This window comes from Haliotis cracherodii, unplaced genomic scaffold (genome assembly GCF_022045235.1).
Source record: "Haliotis cracherodii isolate W230 unplaced genomic scaffold, xgHalCrac1.p SCAF_4, whole genome shotgun sequence".
Taxonomy (NCBI): domain Eukaryota; kingdom Metazoa; phylum Mollusca; class Gastropoda; order Lepetellida; family Haliotidae; genus Haliotis; species Haliotis cracherodii.
In genome coordinates this window covers 54,907,345-54,927,710 of record NW_027266297.1, presented here as the reverse complement: position 1 = coordinate 54,927,710, position 20,366 = coordinate 54,907,345, and the positions used below count along the sequence as shown (strand labels likewise).

Below are 20,366 nucleotides of genomic sequence, written 5' to 3'. Positions count from 1 at the left end.
GATGGAGTTGGGGAAGACTACACTGGGTACGTGTATGTCATGAAGAGGTTGGAGCTACAGCAGAAACATCAAACTAATGGTGTATCTTAGAGTTGTTGTGTATGATTGGCCATAGGTGGGATAGTGTAGGATGTAGACATCTCAAAATGCAGGAAGCAGAATTAAAATGGTAAAGATATTGACAGCACCGGGTAGAGGTTGACTAACAGAAAGAGACAGAAAATTACAACAAATTCTCTTGAAGAAAAGTTGTGACCAGGTACAGAAATAGATGGCTATTTGTCATTTTTGTTTTTTCATTTTTACTAAACTGAGTACAGAATATTTTCTGACATTTTTGATACGCCATGATTTATGAGAGTATTGTAGAAAGTAGAACATTCCTACAGTTAAAGGAATGGATGAATTACAATGGCATTCAACTACAATTCAATAACACATAAACTACGCCACATAATCAAATGAATTGGAAATATTGAACAGTGAGTGTATTATAGTGCTCCACTAATAGGCAACAGCCCACAGGTTATATCTGCAGCTCTGTAAAGTCTGATTCAGCTCATACACATCTGATATTGTCAATGGTCGATCTAACAGAGGAGGGCTTCTGCTGTCCTGCTCACAAGTGACCGGTGAGGGACGGGGTTGACTTGAAACACTTCAGTTGTCCAGAGGCCCACAGAATGGATTGTGTTGGAGTGCTTCAGTAACGAGTCGCAGCAGACGTAGAGAATGTTTCAGCAGCAGTGACATGTGACCATACATTTTACTCCTGCAACCATTCCCCATGTCCTGGTGCCCCTAAACTAGTGAAAAGGTGATTCGAAACTTGGAGACTGGATTGTCTTACCTGATAGAAATTCAATTGTCGGGGGTATCTTAGCCCCCACTTACCTGGGACTAATTGCAGAAGGATTCTTGACTCTTGCTCAGGTAAATTAGGTCAGGTAATTGCCTGATGTTGGGGAGTGGGATGCCTTTCATCATCACAGTAAGATTCCCTTGTGTTCCTGATGTTAATGTACATAGCTCTGGTAAATGTTCCGTGATGCTTATAAACATTTAGTAGCACACCAGTGGTATGTCTCTAGAATTTATTCATGGATAATATTATTATCTTCATCATGTAAATTTCCTTATTTGCATTGATAATTGATTGAAATGTCTCCTATAATATTAATATATATAGTCTGAATTTTGAATATACATGTGGACCTGTGAAGATCCGGGATAGAATAGGTCTTCAGCAACCCATGCTTGCCGTAAGAGGCTACTAAGCTTGTTGTAAGAGGATCGGGTGGTCAGGCTCGGTGACTTGGTTGACGCATGTCATCTATCTCAGTTGGATAGATTGATGCACATGATGCCAATTCCATGATTATTTACAGACTACTGTCATATAGCTGGAATATTGATTAGTGTGGCATTAAACAACAAACAAACAACCAAAGAATATACATTTGAGAGTTCTTAAGGTGCTTTTGCTATATTTTTGTCGAGCTATTTCTGTAGTTTCTAATATTGTTAAACATTGTTCCAAATGTTGTCATATTTGCAGTTGTACATGAATGAAAATGAACCATGTTTTGCACACAAGATCCATGACAGAACATTGTTTGCTGTATAACATCATGACCTGGTAGTCCACCAGTGCTGTACCTGTCAGTGTATAAGCTGTTGCCGCAGCAGTGGTGGCTGTTACTGATCCTGCTGCAATGCATGTGTTGATATACACAGGACATAGACGTACAGTGCAGTAATCAATAGCTATGCATGCAGCTGGCTGTCTAGTACGATGAAATGTATGAGAGGCTGTTCAATAGGTAGTCCATAGTTATAGTTTGAAAAAATATAGTTATTTATGATTGTGGAGAGAACATGTTTTCATGAATGTGGATTACTTCAGGGCTAATTCAGGTTGCTGATGACTGTTTGCTGTGAAACGGAAACCACTAAAGGCTAATATGTAGTGTCAGTGCTGAAGGCATTTTTTATGTGAAGTACTGAGGCTATGAAATGTGTTTTGTTCCTAACAGGCAACAAAATACAAAGATATGGAAATGAACCCATTTTAGTTTAATATGAAATGCAAATAGAACTTGTTTTTCAGTGACATCACTGTTACGCCATGGGACAGTGGCATGATGTCATGGAACAAATGAGCATTGTTACCAAGACACTACAATGTTGGAAGAAATTCAACATTTTTGGTTAACATATTCTGCCCACATATATATGTAGATGCTTTGTCAGACACCTTGATATACGGGTGATATAGGAGATCTACATGGTACTTGACAAGACCACATCATAACCTGTGAATTAGTCTACTACAGTTCACTGTTTTTGTCGGTCGTCTAATCAGTGCACATCAGAAGGCAAAAAACAGTGCATATGATTTCACTTATATTGTACATGTCATTCAATGTACAGATTTCTCCAGTTCATTCCAATTTTCTTTAAACAAACCTATACACAGCACTTTAAATATGAAATGAACCGAAATGGTAAGCCACCAAGTATTTCAAATAAGAAATGGTAAGCTATCAAATACTTCAGACATAAAATGGTAGGCTACCAAGTACTTCAAATATGAAATGGTAAGCCACCAAGTACTTCAAATATGAAATGGTAAGCTATCAAGTACTTCACATAAAATGGTAAGCTACCAAGTGCTTCAAATATGAAATGGTAGGCTATCAAGTATTTCTAAATATGAAATGGTAAGCTACCAAGTACTTGATAGTTTCATGACTGTAACTAACATTAGCATCTGAATATTCCCCAGAAATAGGTTATCACAGTTTCCTTTATAGGTTGGTACGGGCCGTTGTGGAATAGATTCATGTCTGCTCTGCTTGACAGGCTTCAATTTCATGTCTCATGAAACATATGGTCACGTAGTAGACTAATGGAGGTCTTTGTGGGAACACACTTTCATTGTATTTCCCTGAATAATTCATCACCACCTGTGTCTTACTCCACCTTGAGTGAGTGTCTAAGGGGTAAGTGGGTTACAGGACCCTGCTTGGTCAACCCATGAGGAATGCGTTGTATCTACAGTTTGTAGAAAGTTTACCACACTTTACTGAATGGATCTGAACTGACAATAATTAAAGCAGGCCCTGACATAACCAACACTGATGGTAGTGAGGATTACAGGTACAGGCATAACTATAACAGGGTGGATGGTATAATTAGGTGTTGGTTATACCAGGTGTCACTTTATCAATAATAACAGCAACAAAGCCCTTTCCATAATCATAATGCTAAAGCCATTGTACCTTTCCGACTATAATCATACTCATGTATATATAAATCACTATCAAATAGTGATGATACTAGGCTCACGAAAAGGTGAGCTAATGCTGTTCTTTTGATTCAAGTAGCCAAGTATTCATTATTCTGCAAAACATTTTTGTTATAGCTTCAGGAAGCTTTGGTGTTGAAAGTCTATTTTGATCGTGGACCACTTATGTTTTGTATGTTTACAGTTTGACCAGTTAATGCATGTGTGTTCCTTTTGCAGAGAAACCCTGAGGAATACACTGCAAGGAAGCGTGCCAAGGAGGAGGAAGAGAGGACAGAGAAACTCCGACATCAGCGTCGTGGTGGCAGTGGTAAGGAGAACATCAAGCGACACAGCTATACCTCCAAACCTGATGAAGCAGTACAAGCAGCTAGAGAGTACCGCATAAAGAGAAGGTCCTTGCATCTTGAAGGAAAGCCTGAGACAACCACAGACAGTCCACCAGTGGCGAGAAGACCTCTTGAGTCTCCTCGGCACTCTCCCCGGCAGACACCCAGGAGTAAGAAAGTCCACTCAGTGTCAAAAGCTTTTGTTGAACAAGATTTGGGCCACTCAGAAACCACCTTCACATCACAGCCAGTTGTTGAGAAGCTAGACTTATCATCGCTACAAAACTGCCAAGAAGAAGCTAAAGATAGACACAAGAGTCCAGAAAGAGCTCTGAAAGAAAATAATACTCAAGAAGCAGAGTCATCTGGTGAAAAGACACCAAGGGGGAAATCTGAAGCAAGCTTGAAGAAGGCTCACTCCAGTTCGTCCACTCCTGTTAAGAGTACTCCTCGATCATCCTCAAAGAAGTCAAGAGCTCCTCCTCCACCATCCGAGTCAACCAGTCCTGGACCTGCCAGCCCAAGATCTCCGTCCATAACAGAATCTCCACTTCGACCTCCTGAAGCTCTGACTCCCTCTGAAGCTACTGTTAAACCTCCCATTGCAGCCAAGCCTTCAGTACCTACTGCAGATGGACCTCCACCTGTAGCTCCACCTCGATTGAAGAAAAAGAGGGCATCAACTATATCCAGTTCCTCTGAAGAATCTGAACAGAAAGTAAATGGTTTGGTGTCCAGTAAAGATTCATCCCCCACAAAATCTGTACCCACATCTCCAAGGGTTGAAGAGATTGTGCAGAGTCCCCGGGACATATCCAGTGTGAAGACAACGGCAGTCAGTAAATCACTAGAATCTCCTGCTAAAAGACCCAATGACCTGGGCATTACCTCAACAGCAAGTATTGAAGAATCCAAAGTGAAGCCATTGATTCTGGAAAGTTCTCTTGAATCTGAAATATTTGGAGCCTTAAAATCCTCTCAGTTGTTTAAAGATACTGATGCATTTGCTTCCAACTCTGATAGTGCAACAACAGTCACTACCTCCACAGTAACACAAGTTCATGAATCGAAAGTGAGAGTCAAGTCTCCAGTCAGATCAGCTGAAACTGTCACTGTTGTTACCAGAGAAGGGAGTAGTTCTCAATCTTCAAATATAGACACGTCCATTAGAACTGAAGGTGCAAGCCAACTTCCTCAAAACAGTGAGCTCTTTGGTCGCTTTGATGCCTATTCTGGGGTCCATGGAGGCGCCAGGCCTAAAGTGAAACAAGAAAAGTCAAAGAAGGAATCTGTCAGACAAGAAGCCTTGAAGCAAGAAAAGTCAAAGAAGGAATCTGTCAGACAAGAAGCCTTGAAGCAAGAAAAGTCAAAGAAGGAATCTGTCAGACAAGAAGCCTTGAAGCAAGAAAAGTCAAAGAAGGAATCTGTCAGACAAGAAGCTTTGAAGCAAGAAAAGTCAAAGAAGGAATCTGTCAGACAGGAAGCTTTGAAGCAAGAAAAGTCAAAGAAGGAATCTGTCAGACAAGAAGCTTTGAAACAAGAAAGAAAAGTTCTGGAGAAGAAAGATGAAATAGAGGAAGAAGAGATTGAGACAATAATTGAGGAGGTCATTGAAATCAAAACTTCAATTGACAATGCAGGTAATCCAGTTCTAGATAGCTCAGCTCCTGGATATAAATCGGAAGTTGTCAGCACAAAGAAAACTGTAATGACACAGGTTATTGAGCCCAAGGTGATCATTGAAGAAAGTTCAACCGAGGTTCAGTCTCAGGCAATTAGCGATATTAAAGATAAAGGAAGGAGCCCGAAACGAAAAGCACCAGCACCTCCTGTCCCAGGAACCACCATTATCCACCAAGTTCACACCAACGTTTCAAACATTGAGGCTTCACCAAGTTCGACCCCACCTTCAGTGAGGGTCTCCAAGCGGTCATCAATCCCAGATCATCTTGCAGGAACTGCAGCTGCAGGATATGAGTCTGATGCATCTGATGCCAGCTCTGTTCCTCCACCCCTCCCAGACACGGCCCCACCCCCACTGCCGACCATTGCCCCACCCCTTGCCACACAACTCAGTGGCGAGGATATAGTGGAAATTGATTTCAAATCTTCATCACTCCTTAACTCCAAATCTTCACCGACAGGTAACGCTATTATGGAAAGGTTAATTGATTTTGAGTCCCATGAATCACCTGCTTTTACTAACGAAGGTGAAGGTCGTCAGGTCAAAAGTTTGGCCCAAATGAGGGCTGATTTTTTCGGTCTTAAAAAGTCCTCATTGTTAGATTTAGACAATAATGAGACATCTAATTCAAGCATTGATGCTTATTTCTCTGATATGAAAAGACTTGACAGCAGTGTGAGAAAGGAGTCTGATGGTTCCGAAGATGAAGGTGGATTTAATGCTACTTTCTCTCCAGGTAAGATGGCCGCATGGAAAACTATGTATTTCTTGATAAAATATCAAATCCAATAATCATGAAAAGAGAATATTACTGTTTTTAATCAACATCCATACTAAATAATTATGGTCTTAAAACATCATTATCCCTATTATTTACTTATCAGATTCTTCTTTAGCTCTATCAAACTTATAGTGCAGTAGGGTAGCCACGTGGTTAGCATTCACTTGCTTTGTCAAGTCCCAGGTTAAATATCTGAATTCCATTTCTGGTGTCACCTGTAATGACATTGCTGAAAAATTCCTAACAGCTGTGTAAGACAAAACTAATCATTCAATATCATATGTATGAATTATATGAATGTTTAATCTGAAACAAATTCTTTTTTAGGTCATTTCTTTTTGAAAGCTCAAGATGCTTCCTTTGAAGTATAAAACTCAAGAAGTGAAATCTTTCTTATTAACCCACTATGTATGTTCCAAGTTTACAAAATACACATAAGGTGTGAGGCATACCTTGCAGCAAGGAAATAAATGAAACAGAACAGAAAAAAAACTTAATTAAAACTTAAACTTGATCATTGCTATTATGTGGAATGGACCCAATACTCAAGTAACAGCTGGCTACTATTCACATTACTAACTGTTGTCTAATATATTGGCACTAGTGTGTACCCAAGCCTTCATTGTTCTCATGCAACCCTATATTCATATATACCTGCACATACTGTCAATCTGGTCAAACCTTGTTATCGTGAAGCTGGGGAACTTGGAGATGGCAGCTGAGGATGGGTCTCTTTTATTGAGTATTAAGACCAGGTCAATTTAATTGTTTTACAAATCAGCCTGTCACATTTTAGCCTTTTTAAAAAATTCATATTGATAATAATCATGTCTGGTAGCCTTTTTGTATTTCTCAAAATTTACAGTTACATTGACTTTATTAGCAAACGGATGGCATTTTCTTCCCCGTAGGATTAATCCCATCAAGAAATGGGTAATATATTTAGCCATTGCATTTTTTCATTTCATAAATAAATTTTTAAAAATATTAATTTATTATGATTATGAGCAGGGTTGTCAATACAATTTCCAAATTATGTAATACATATTGTTTGGAATGGTTCACAGGTTCTAAGTTTCAGTCATACTTGTGTGTCAGATTTAAGATAAATAGCCTTGACAGGTATAAGGCTGGTCTGATGTGGTACATTTGAAGGGGCGGTTTATGAGATAACATGGCTTGACTCTACATCAGGGCTCCTCACACATGTCGGGTCGAATATAATTAATTAATCAGATTGGAAACCAGATTGAAAGTGTTGTGATTTGGGGTAATTCCAGAAAGTAGTTTTTGTACAGTGTGTGTACATCAGCATTGCTTTTTCAAGGTTTTTTTATGACAAATCATGCAGGCCTAAAGTCTTGTGCTGTAAGTTGTCCACTGTGTGGGAGCCCTGTTGACACTGTGTTCTTCATGATGTGTGTGATCTGTGTTGCTTCATATTGTATTTATGATCAGAAGCCAATTAAGTCAATATGTCAACAAATCTAATAACTGTGTAATTTAGTGAAATATCTTTCTTCAATCTCTATAACAGATTTCTATGTTGAGATACATGAAATGTCACTGAGAAAAGTAAAGTAAATATCTAAGACTAGCTCATGAAGAACAAAAGTATTGATTTGAATATTATTTATTGTGGAGTTGATATTTTGAGATATTTTATGAGTGCTTCTTTCACTTCATGCTCTGTGTGTGTGCTGTAAAATCATTCTCAATTCACTAACTGTGGAATTTATGACACTTTTCAACTTGTATACCATGTAAACGACCGTTGCAGAGTTAATTACACTACATATGGTATGTCATTGTGCTGCTCTCTCCTTTCACTTTTGATGTGTGTGTCATGATACAAGTACTGTTGACTTTCGACAAAAACTAGATACTCCATTATACTTTGTTTCTTTATCCATCATTTCATTCCTGATAACTGGGAGTTGGGTTGGATTAGATAATCTGGGACAAGTCTTGTAAGGGTAGAATGATCATGTGTAATACCTTTCTGATATTTGCTCATGTGCATTTTAGCTGATTGATCAACTGAATCCATGTGATGTCACTGTGTTTTTTTTAGAAAAATGCAATATGACGTCATCTGAAACACAATATTAGTATGGAAATTGTTGAACTCTGGTTTTGAACTAATCAGCTTATCATTAATTCAAGTTATGTACACATAGTCAATCCAATTTTCAGTAAGATTTCTATTGTGTTTTTAATGAGAATTTCTATACACAGTTGAATTTTGAGAATTAGGAACCAAATAAGAAGAATATATGTATGACTAGATACTTTTGTGTGGTCTTTGGGGCAGTGGGGTGGCGTAGTGGTTAAAGTGTTTGCTCACCTAGCCGAAGCCCTGGGTTCATTTCCCCATGTGGGAACAATTTGTGTAGCCCAGTCATGGTGTCCCCCGCCATGATATTGCTGGAATATTGCTAAAAGCAGCCTAAAACAATACTCACTCACATAATTGTTTGGTCTTGACTGTATTTCTTTATTTGTCGTCTTTAGAAACCAGATAACCAGAATTTTGTAATTAGGTAAAGCAAACTGTAGCAGTACATTTGCTGGGCCCCTTACATCACTATATAGGCAAGATGATTGTTTTACTCTCATGGAAAATAATGTTTGTTGTGAATTAGTAATTTTTGTGTTATATTTTACCTCTATTCTCCATGTGTTGCTCCTAGGAGACAGCGGAATTCTTGTGTCCAGTCTGCCTACCTCCCCTGATGAGACAGACAGCACTGACGTACACCTCATCTCCTTTCAAAACCAGACATACTCCATGGGAGATAACTCTAGTGAGAGAGATTCATCTTTCGTACGGACCAGTGTTGATTCCGCCTTTGAAGACAGCATCACAAGTCCAACCACATTGTATAGCTATGAATCAAAGGGAGGTAATCAAAGATTTCAGAAAACTGAAATCGAGGAAACATATGGACAGTCACAGAGTGGAGTTACCTCCCCGCGTGGTAAAATGTATGACTCTCAAGAAATGGTTGATAAAGCCAGACAGTTCGCTGAAATTGTCCAAAAGCCAAATTTTGTGGTCAAGCGGGACTCATCTACACCAGAGGACTTCGACCAGAAGAGACTTCAAGCGCTTGAGATGGAGAGACGAGCAGTCATTTCTGAAGCCACAGTCCGCAGGAAGTTTGGTCCTGGAGTATCCAGCCCCACCGAGGAAGGCCTGCCTCCATTTGATGAAGGTGAGATGATGGGTAGAACTTGTGAAGCCCCTTTGACAAACATGCTGTGCATTTAATTGGCATTACAAAATGTTTGGATGTCTTCCGAAGTTAAAGAAATGGGTATAGTAGTCGAAGGGCTATTTTTTTTGGAAAAGGCAACTTAACTGGAGAAAAATATGATAATGTTATGAAAATTTGACATGTTCACTTGACCATATTAAGTACAGAAGTATGGTTTAAAGAAGGGAAAATGGAGATGGTTTTTTGTATTGTCTGGAGAAATGTGTAAGCTCTAAGTCTGTGACTAACGAAGTTTCACCATGTGTTTTAACAATCATTGCAATCATCTAAGAAAATCATCTTGAATCAAAGACTTGCCTGTGCTTGGTCAAATATTAGAAAAATATATCCTGAAATTATTAAAATCATCATTTTTGGACATAAACCTTGCTTTTCATGTGTGAGAAGTTTGAAACATGTTAGAATTGAATTATCTTATTCTCATGTCAATACATATAATGTTTTCCATAACAAACATCATGTGGATTTAGTTGTCCTGAAAATGGCCTTATCATACCTCGTCCCTCGTGGCGTGTTCGTTGTGTTGATTGCTTGTGTTTCAGTCTTGTGACAAGTCGTGGGGAAACATTGACCTCTCCTGTAGATTCTGTCATCGGAGAAGTCAAATATTGTCTTCATAATGACAATACATTTTCAAGCAAAACACTTATTTTGATGTTGAATTCTTGAAAAAAAACTTGTTCTAACAATAAAAAAACCTGTTCCAATTGTGCATGTTGATTTTGGCAGTCCACTGTACTTTTAATCCTATGGTGTTTCCATGTTTGTTTGTTGTTTTAGGTAATTATTTTGGATCCAGTCATTAACACCATTTTTACAAAAGATGTATGTTATGTAAAGTGAAATTTCAGAAGCTGTTTACAAATGTCAGGTTTTTTTAGTAAAGGGAGGCTACTCTTGAAGGGATTCATGATTACAGAAAATGAATAGATGGACAATAATATAATGATCATCTGATAGACTCTCAAAATCATGAAGTAAAGTCAACATTAATTGCTGTAATATTGTTTTAGTTTGTCATTCATATCAGACATTTTCCGGCCTATACCTAATCAACTAAAGCCTTGTTTACTTATCAGCCCGTCAATTCCAGGGAGACTGACATTGATCTTGTTTTCTGAGCCAGCCTTTATTTACTATCACATCATAATTAACCAGGTGGTGATAAATCTACTTTATCTTAAAAATTGTGTGTATTTGGCAGCTGTTTACCTTGTTGCTATTGACATCCATTCTCCGCCATCAGACCCAAGCAGCTGATCTGAGATCACTGAAATCAATAGCTGATATGAGGCACACTATTGCATGTGTACTAGTTCAGTTTATACGTCTTACAGAAGAAACAAGGCTATCAGGATAGGTGTTGGTAGATGTGTGTCTATTTCACCATGTAAGTACACGACATTTCAGTCAATCAGTGTCGGTTTCACACAACGGTGTGTGGAGCTTGTTGTAGGATATGCAGGCTGGGGGGTTTGCTTGTGTAAATTTCACAGTTTACTCACTTTACATGTATGCATTGAACTACATTGTGCTAAATAAACAGTACAGTTTATGTAGGATTTATCCATTAACCTATCCTTGTGTTGTTGATGGAAAGTCATGTGACAGTTGGTTTATCTACACTTGTGAAGATCTGGGGTAGATGGGACTTCAGCATCCATGCTTGCTGTAAAAAGTGACTATGCTTGTCATAAGATGTGACTAACTGGATCGGGTGGTGAGGCTCGCTGACTTAATTGATGCATATCATCATATCCCAATTGTGTGGTTCGATGCTCATGATGTCATTCACAGGATTGTCTGGTCCAGACTTGATTATTTAATGACTGTTGTGTGGGGTAATAAACAACAAACAAAGAAATCTCTGTTGTATACCATTATTATCCATATTCTTGAACCAGTTATTTTGATTATTAAACCAACTCCTTTCTCAATTTAACAATACACTATGGACAATTAAAATACTGCTGTTTAGGGATGAAAGTCAAAAAAGGATAAAATCTATTTGCATGCCTAGCTTATCATTCCTCATCAATATTCTTCCTACTGTGTTAAATATACCTATTGACATCAAATGTTTGCATGCATATAGTTCATCAAAGCACCACTACAGTAAACTAAGTATAATATGATTGTGCATGCATTCCCGTCAAAACTATATTTTAATCTTCAAACTGTCTTGCCATCTCAGTTTACATTTTGAAATTAACGTTTGAAATAACATTTATTATTGTAATGAACATGTAATTTTGTAACTCTAATTTCCTGCAGAACTTGATACTTGATCTAGATGCTAGTGTGGTCCTTTCGCCTTCTCAATACCTGCCAATCCCTCAATTAATGTTGCATGACTGATCTAATTAGGCTGACATGAAGTGAGCCGAGTCAAGTTATATTTCACGATGCTTGTTAATAAGTGTGTTAACGACGCTCGCAGGTAACCTACATTCCCCACCAGCCATGTGATTATTGTTGCTGAGGAAACATGCTGTATGACTGAATAATTCAGTCCTCAGAAATGAATGGGAATGCAAAGAGCAAGAGTTGTCAAGTCAGCTGATTTGGACTGATGTAAACAGCTGAAGAAAAGAATTGTTTCTTTAGTTTGAGTGCTACAGTGCCAAGTTTCAACCCTGTGGTCGGTTGCCCTAAAGACAATAATTATTCTCTAACAGGAAATAAATTATTATTTTATCTGAAAATATAAAGCAAAGTGACTGTTTGAAGCGCTAAAGCGATTTCTTTTCTTTTCAGAATAACATATAATGAGTAAAATAAAAGGGATCATGAATATGTTGGGGGGGGAGGGTGTATTAAAAAATTATCCCCAAAATATTTATGATCCCTAACCTTTTTTGTTCAGTATATAACCATAGACCATAAACTTCATTTTGGTTCATAAAGTGTGGGGTGGGGGGGGGGGGGGGGGGGGGGGGGGGGTCATTTTCATTTATAAACATATTGTCCAATTGTCCAAAATGATTTTAACCATTTAATAGATGGAATAGGATATTTTCAAGTTCATGTCATCCTGGGCCTGTGTACTTAATTAATGACTCCATGTAACATACAGTTCCCTGTTGCCAGTGTACCTTGATGTCGCTCGCTATGCAAACACTGGTACAGGAGCTACAGGTACTTCCTTCATCTTCTGTATGGAACAAGACTCAGGGTATGCACTGAAAGTATTCACAGTCCACAACAAGGAATGTGCATACCGAAAGGAATCAGAAATAGTTCCCATGTGATTTCAGATCAGATTTGTCATTAGGACATTTTAAATAGCATGTTGAACTTATTGACCTCATTTGAGGTGAACTTGACATCTCATGAAATGCCTGGTTGTAGATTACACAAACTCAGCAATGGTGCTGCCAAGTGGTATGAACAAGATGGTTGCCTACAGTAACATGATGCGATGACTTTACATTCTCGTTTCTCCCGACACCTCATTAAGTCAACAGGTATGCATGCGTGTGCAGATGCGTGCTTGTTTCACAACAGTATTGAATTATTCAAATTTATCAAAGCTCTGAGTGTTGATTACCAGGATCCTTCATTATAAGGCTGCATTTGATGAAGAACATAACAGTTATATATATGGCCTAGACCAGGTGTGGAGCCATGTTCCCCTTGATAGGAGAGTCCTGGCCTAGACCAGGTGTGGAGTCATGTTCCCCTTGGTAGGAGGGTACCTGACCTGGACCAGGTGTGGAGCCATGTTCCCCTTGCTAGGAGGGTACCTGACCTGGACCAGGTGTGGAGCCATGTTCCCCTTGCTAGGAGGGGACCTGACCTGGACCAGGTGTTGAGACAGGGGGGGCTCTTGGGTGTAAAACAACATGCTTCCATTCAAGGAGCTGTGAGGAAGTTAGCAGCTATAGAGACTTAGTGTAAAGTGATTTCTTTCATGTCAGAAAATAACTTCTATGTTCATATAAAGTATTAAGTATTTTGTTATATGATATATCATAATGCAAGCCTTCTATCATAATTATACAACAATTTATAAAACAGTGTAGGATTATATAGGTTTCTTCTCTATTTAGAATAGGTCTTCAGCAACCTTAAATGGCGACTATGCTTGTTGTAAGATCGGGTGGTCAGACTCGCTGACTTGGTTGATGTGTGTCATCGATCTCAATTGCATGGATCGATGCTCATGATATCAGTCACTGGATTGTCTGGTCCAGACTCGATTATTTACTGGCCGCCGTCATATAGCTGGAATATTGCTGAGTGCGGCGTTAAACTACAAGCCAAAACCAAGACATTATTGAGTATGAAATGTCTAGTTTTCATGTTTGGCTATTCACATATTTAACATTGAGGCCATCCTAGACAGTATGTAAGTCAAGCTGTCAATGTTTTCCAATAAACTTGTTTCTCCCCCTCCCATCCCCCCCCCCCTCTCTCTCCCCCCTTCCTATTGTCAGTGGCCACAGTCAAAATTTGGTTTCTTTGAAAAAAAATACATCCTGATCTCATTGTTTACTCAGTATATAGAAACTGGTTTTCCTGGTTAGATAATGGTATTTTAACAATTCTTCAATCGCATTAATCGGAACCATTTTCCTGTTGTGATTGGCGTTTCTCAATTTCAGTCTTATAGTGAGGATATGCGTGTGTCGGGAATATAGCTACCTCCCTGTCCACGTGTTCACAAGGCACTGACAGAGACAGCTAACCAGACCACCCCATTACACTGTGTACATTACCGTGTTGACACATCCAGATAACACCCGTATTGTCTTGTAACAAGGGAGCGTCTATTCCTCTCGTGGTTCATACTCATCAGCTCAGTCTCTGCGGCGAATAGGTATTCAGGACTTTTCACCTGCGTTTGTTAACATTCACTTGCGATTACAAGAAGGGCTTGTTTGTCATCAGTGAATCGTGAGTACCTAGTGAAAAGTTGTCATTTTGTAAGTGTTTGATATGTACAGTTGTTTATGTCATGTCAATTTCATGTCAGTTACAGCAATAATGGTGACCATTATCACCTGGGGGCTATGCTGTAGAGGCAGTAAATTGAGATCTCTTAAACACTTACTTCATGTGAATCGTGTGAGTGGGGGCGTGTTACTGTAGAGGCAGGGCATGCTTATCGTTTTTGCGAACACCTGGTGTCATCGCTGGTTTTCAGTGGTCCATTCATGTCATTTGCACCACTGTTCTGCCTTTTATGCCCAATGGAATCTGTTTTGGCAGATGATTGGGACTGTTTGTCCTCTGGCCTTCATACATATTTTATTGACCTGTGAAGATTCAGGGGTAGAATAGGTCTTCAGCAACCCATGCTTGCCGTAAAAGGTGACTATGCTTATCGTAAAAGGCGACTAACGGGATCGGGTGGTCAGGCTCGCTGACTTGGTTGATACATGTCATTGATCCCAATTGCGTAGATCGATGCTCATGATATCAATCACTGGATTGTCTGGTCCAGACTCGCTTATTTACAGACCGCCGTCATATACCTGGAATATTGCTGAGTGCGGCGTTAAACAACAAACCAACCAACCAACCACCATATTTTATTTTATATGCTATATTACAGGTAGATATCCTGGAGAAATTTTTATTTTTGAACTGATTATAAGGATAAATTGGATAATGAATATAGTTGTGGTATTCATGTGCCGTCATATCAAGATGATCTGTTATGCATTTTAAAATGTATGAAAAATTGTGCTTCTTCCAGTCATTATTAAGTTTCCAATATTTTTCAGACATGGTTAATATCATAGGCCAGGAATTAGGATGCCCCGGATTTTGGTGTTACTGTCTTTAGGTATTTGCCAGCTGTATTTTTGCAAGGTGCAACATTCCATAGAAATGAATGTCTCTGTTAAAGGCATGTGCAATTTGGAAGCAGGATCAAATATAGAACCGAGGTTTAAGCATTGAGCTGCCATCATTTGGGGAGATTAGTACCGCTTATGAAGAACGACAGGTAATGCCAACTGGAAATTCGCAGGATAACTGTGCTCTGCCTTGTCAATATTTGTCTCGTTAAACAGAACTAGACTGGTTTTTAATATGCAAAAAAATTGTTTGTCAAAGAGGGTGATGTTACCATTAGGTCATGTTCTGAATAAAAGGAAAATGTTGAAAATAGGACCTAATTTGGAGATTTGATTGTCGGATGTTACTAAGAAGCTGTTGCTGCACCGAAATCGACATGCTTGTCACAGTCCTGTACCTTTCAGGTCATTTGGGTAGTGTGCATGAAGGGAGTTGATATGTTGTCACCATCACGTCATCACATTTCATCAAAGCCAGACACCTGCACTGTCTTATGGTTTTAAAGTTGAAAGGGTCATGATTTTTAAAGCAACGGAAGTTAGTTTATGTTTTGGTCCTGATTGTTTGATGTTGAAGACTTTTGAAGTAATTCACCACAGATCAAGAAAAATTTCATCTTTGTCGTTTTGGCGGTGAAATGATTTGCCTTTCATTAACGTCTTTAAAAGCAGTATTCATGATGTAATTATCTAAGATCCTTTGGTTGTGTCACCTCGAAGATGTGATCTAATACCACTTTCAACAAGTTGGTGTGCTAATGTTTAATACAGGATTTCATAAAAAGTTGCACATTGTTTAACTGGGCCAGGGAATGTTGGTACTTTATCCAAAGTGAAAAGTTTTACTCCAGTATCAAATCTGATAAATCAGCATTAGTGTTGGGATGAATCCAAATTTACTACCCAACCCCTACAGCCCTACCCTACCCTACCCAGATACCCACAATATGACACAGAGGTTCACTGGGAATTAATTTAGCGGAGCCCTGGCAAAACATATTCATATACAAGTATAAAACAATCTGGTCATGCATACACTGACATTGACTGAAAGTTTATTTTAACATAAAACAAGTCAGAAGGAATATGTGAGTAGTAAGAAAGAAAGTATGTCAATATTTTATAGTTTTAGTGGACTTTTCTCATTAAACTATATCACGCGACTAACCACAGGTCTGGGTAGTACTGTGGATACCTCGGTCCTACTCAGTACCAGCCCGACCCACGTACCCGAGTTACCCGTCCTACCCCTAGTCAGCACCACACCTGGTGTTGTGGGTAGCACCAATGGGGTAAACATCCACGACATACATGCCTTGGCGCTTTTGTTTCAAAATAATCTGGCATGATAACCAAACTAATGTTCAAAAACATGTCAAAGCCAAATCTCTCAGTATTGATTGTAATGGTAAATCCATTTTCTATTTGTTCTTTTCATGGAACATTTTGGTTAATCCTAACAAAGTAACGTGTGTCCCTCTTCTTCAATTCACAGCCCCTCATTCAGGAAGGTCAGTTAATGATTCTGGGTTTGAATCTGATTTTCTCCTCAGCTGTGATCCTTGGTTTGTCAGTGCAATACCAGTGGTACAAGTTTCTTCAAAGTGCTGCCTTGCCATCAATAACATGAAGTACAATTTACAGCAGTTTAAACCCAACTCTTTCAGGAATTCAAAGTAATAGTTCTTCTGAATCAGGGGGGCATGGGCGGCCCAGTCGTCTAAGGCACTGCGATTCGCTGTGCAGAGTTGCGTCCCTTGGGGATGCCAGAAACCTATGATTGTTGGTTCAATCCCGGTTCGCCCCGATTATGTTTCTAGGTTTGTCAGCACCATACCCGTGCTCGTGGGTTTCACCGAAGTGGTAAATGTCTGAGACCTGCATCACTTCGGGCTTTCCTCCCACATTAAGCTGACCTGCCGTGATATAACTGGAATACTGTTAAAAGCGGCGTTAAACCCAAGTCACTCACTCACTCACTCACTCTTCAGAATCAGTGAAGGTTAGGGTTCAAGCCTCACACGGCTGCACATGTAAAGCCTGTTTCTGATGTCCTCTCTTGTACTATTGCCAAAGCCGGTGTGAAGACAAACTCAGTCTCTCACTCACTCACTCTCACTGTGTTGGATAAATATATTCTTTTTCATAATGGATGTTTTATACCTGTATTTCAGTAGATAGTAAAAAAGAAAATGTTGAAAATGTTCCTGTGTATTCAAGCAGACTGAAAATGAAATGCACTCAGTGCCTTTTGGTGTATCATTTTCTTGTCCAAAGGCTTTATATATAAAACAGGAAAGAAAGTCATAGAAATAACAATAAAAGCCCACATTCTATTAATGTATGGGCCAGTTGTTTTGTGACAAGAGACACCTTTCATCAGCATCACCTGTAGATACAAGCCTGACTCACAGTGCACACTTGCTGCAACAGTAGAGGGTGGCTTCATGTTGAGACTGGCGGCCCACCACTGACAGGTGTATGTTTCATCATGCAATTGATGACATTTCTACACAATACATGCAGTGTGAAGAAAACTGCTACATCTCTGTATGTAGACATGTGTTTTGGGGCTCAGTTCTTGTGACAGCCTTGACGGTGCAAGATCAACATGTACTCTTTGTGTGTGCTTGTTGAATGTAGTCATGTGTATTTATATATTTATGTACAAGATACATGGTTCATCAACATAACCTCTCTGTGTATCCTTGTTGTGAGCGACGCCTCCGTGGGGTCAGGTGGTAGAGCATCCCCCCCCCTGGAGAGCGAAGGGTCATACCAAAAGACATTAAAAGATGGTACTTATTGTTACCCTGTCTGGCGCTCGGTATTAAGGGGCTTAAACAAGACTGGTCTGCTTGGAGTCAGTATACTGTGTCTGGGTAGGGTATCCATATGAAACTGTGGCATGGTATCTCAGTGGGCTAGCACTTTAAATCTGCATCAGTCCGGACAAATTTAATGATTTAAGAATGTTCCTAATATGAAACACATCTCATCATAATGTAATTCAGTTAAGTTCAAGAAAATTTACAAATTTTATGTTCGCTTTGGTCTTAACCTCTGTATGTTTGAAAATGTCAGGATATTTTTAAATGACAATGTGTATTTTTATATCAGGTATTAATGTGAAAAATATTAGTTCAAATGTCCCTTGTTTAATGAAGCACCGAATGTTTGAAATCATCCACCCTCTTTACAGTAACTTAAGCTGAAGTTAATCTAGCAGGCAGGGCTAAACAAAACAATTCAGCGGGCTAAAGGTTAACCTTGTGTCTCAGACAGCCTGGGTTGTATACTCCTCAGGGAGCTGAGAATGAAACTCCAGTGCTCACTGATCAATTGACTGGGGTAATAATATTAGCATTTTGAGCATACACCTTGTGTATGGAGTCTAGCGCAATATAAATACACACTTTATTGTTATTATTTAATGTTAAAACTTTATATGTATTTATCACCATAGCAACCCAGCATCTCCAACAGATATGTTTTTTTCTTACAACACTTCATAAAAACAATGGTGAACACTCTTAGCTGGAACCAGAATTATTTCCCTTCTAGATAAACTACAAAAATTTAAGAATATTTTCTTTTAACCTCAACTGTGGACTGGAGTTTGCAGCAGAAAATATTTTTAGAATAATTACCTCACAATTACGTTGAATATCCATTAAGGGCTCATTGCATTGTATTTCTCTGTGATTAGGTAGGGTGTTATAAAGAAATCAATTATATCAAGAAGGGGAAAATAGGTAATAGAACTTTGCCATTGAAATATTTCTGATAAATCTCCAGACTGTTTATTTTGTGTGTATAAGCAGAATGTCTATCAGTATTCCAAAGTATTTAGACAGGAAATCTATCACCATGCGTGCTGTTGCAGAAAGATTATCCACACATTAGAAAAGTTGTCAATATCTGACTGCACAGGCTTGAGTCCCATTTAACACTGTCTAACTGATCCATACATGTATGCTCTGTAAACTGAGATTACGCAACGCAACGTGACATGTCAATAGCGATGTGAATAATTGTTTAAATTGCCAACACATTTATGAAATTCAAATGTTGTCTGGAAAAAGATTTTTAGCCTTCTGTAGAAAGGGATGGGTGTTCTCTTTGATTTGAAAAAGAAGGATTAAAGTCAAATGTATTTAAAGAATGATTCCTCTTCAGGTAAATCTATGAAAGGATTGTTTCTTTGTAACTTGTCAGACATGACGGCTGTGTTGAAATAGACATGCGCCTTTATTGTGATGCAGAAGCATGTATCCTGTAGAGTCTGTGTGTATAGAATCACAGGACCATGTCTCAAGGTGGAGAGTCCTATCACCAGCATGTATCCTGTAGAGTCTGTGTGTATAGAATCACAGGACCATGCCTCAAGGTGGAGAGTCCTATCACCAGCATGTATCCTGTAGAGTCTGTGTGTATAGAATCACAGGACCATGCCTCAAGGTGGAGAGTCCTATCACCAGCATGTATCCTGTAGAGTCTGTGTGTATAGAATCACAGGACCATGCCTCAAGGTGGAGAGTCCTATCACCAGCATGTATCCTGTAGAGTCTGTGTGTATAGAATCACAGGACCATGCCTCAAGGTGGAGAGTCCTATCACCAGCATGTATCCTGTAGAGTCTGTGTGTATAGAATCACAGGACCATGCCTCAAGGCGGAGTCCTATCACCAGCATGTATCCTGTAGAGTCTGTGTGTATAGAATCACAGGACCATGTCTCAAGGTGGAGAGTCCTATCACCAGCATGTACCCTGTAGAGTCTGTGTGTATAGAATCACAGGACCATGCCTCAAGGTGGAGAGTCCTATCACCAGCATGTATCCTGTAGAGTCTGTGTGTATAGAATCACAGGACCATGCCTCAAGGTGGAGAGTCCTATCACCAGCATGTATCCTGTAGAGTCTGTGTGTATAGAATCACAGGACCATGCCTCAAGGTGGAGAGTCCTATCACCAGCATGTATCCTGTAGAGTCTGTGTGTATAGAATCACAGGACCATGCCTCAAGGTGGAGAGTCCTATCACCAGCATGTATCCTGTAGAGTCTGTGTGTATAGAATCACAGGACCATGCCTCAAGGTGGAGAGTCCTATCACCAGCATGTATCCTGTAGAGTCTGTGTGTATAGAATCACAGCACCATGCCTCAAGGCGGA

At 39.3% G+C, this 20,366-nt stretch overlaps 1 protein-coding gene across 2 annotated transcripts in view; it reads left to right on the top strand.

The window, feature by feature from the left end:
• LOC139480567 (microtubule-associated protein futsch-like) overlaps positions 1 to 20,366 on the top strand; it is a 190,378-nt gene that overhangs the window by 118,526 nt on the left and 51,486 nt on the right. The window contains exons 14-15 of one of the 2 annotated variants that reach the window (XM_071263709.1): positions 3,530 to 5,783; positions 8,798 to 9,322. In XM_071263709.1, coding sequence (XP_071119810.1) covers positions 3,530 to 5,783; positions 8,798 to 9,322 — 2,779 coding nt within the window. Of the gene's footprint in view, positions 1 to 3,529; positions 6,060 to 8,797; positions 9,323 to 20,366 lie in introns of both variants that reach the window. The other variant, XM_071263708.1, reaches the window with a different exon arrangement.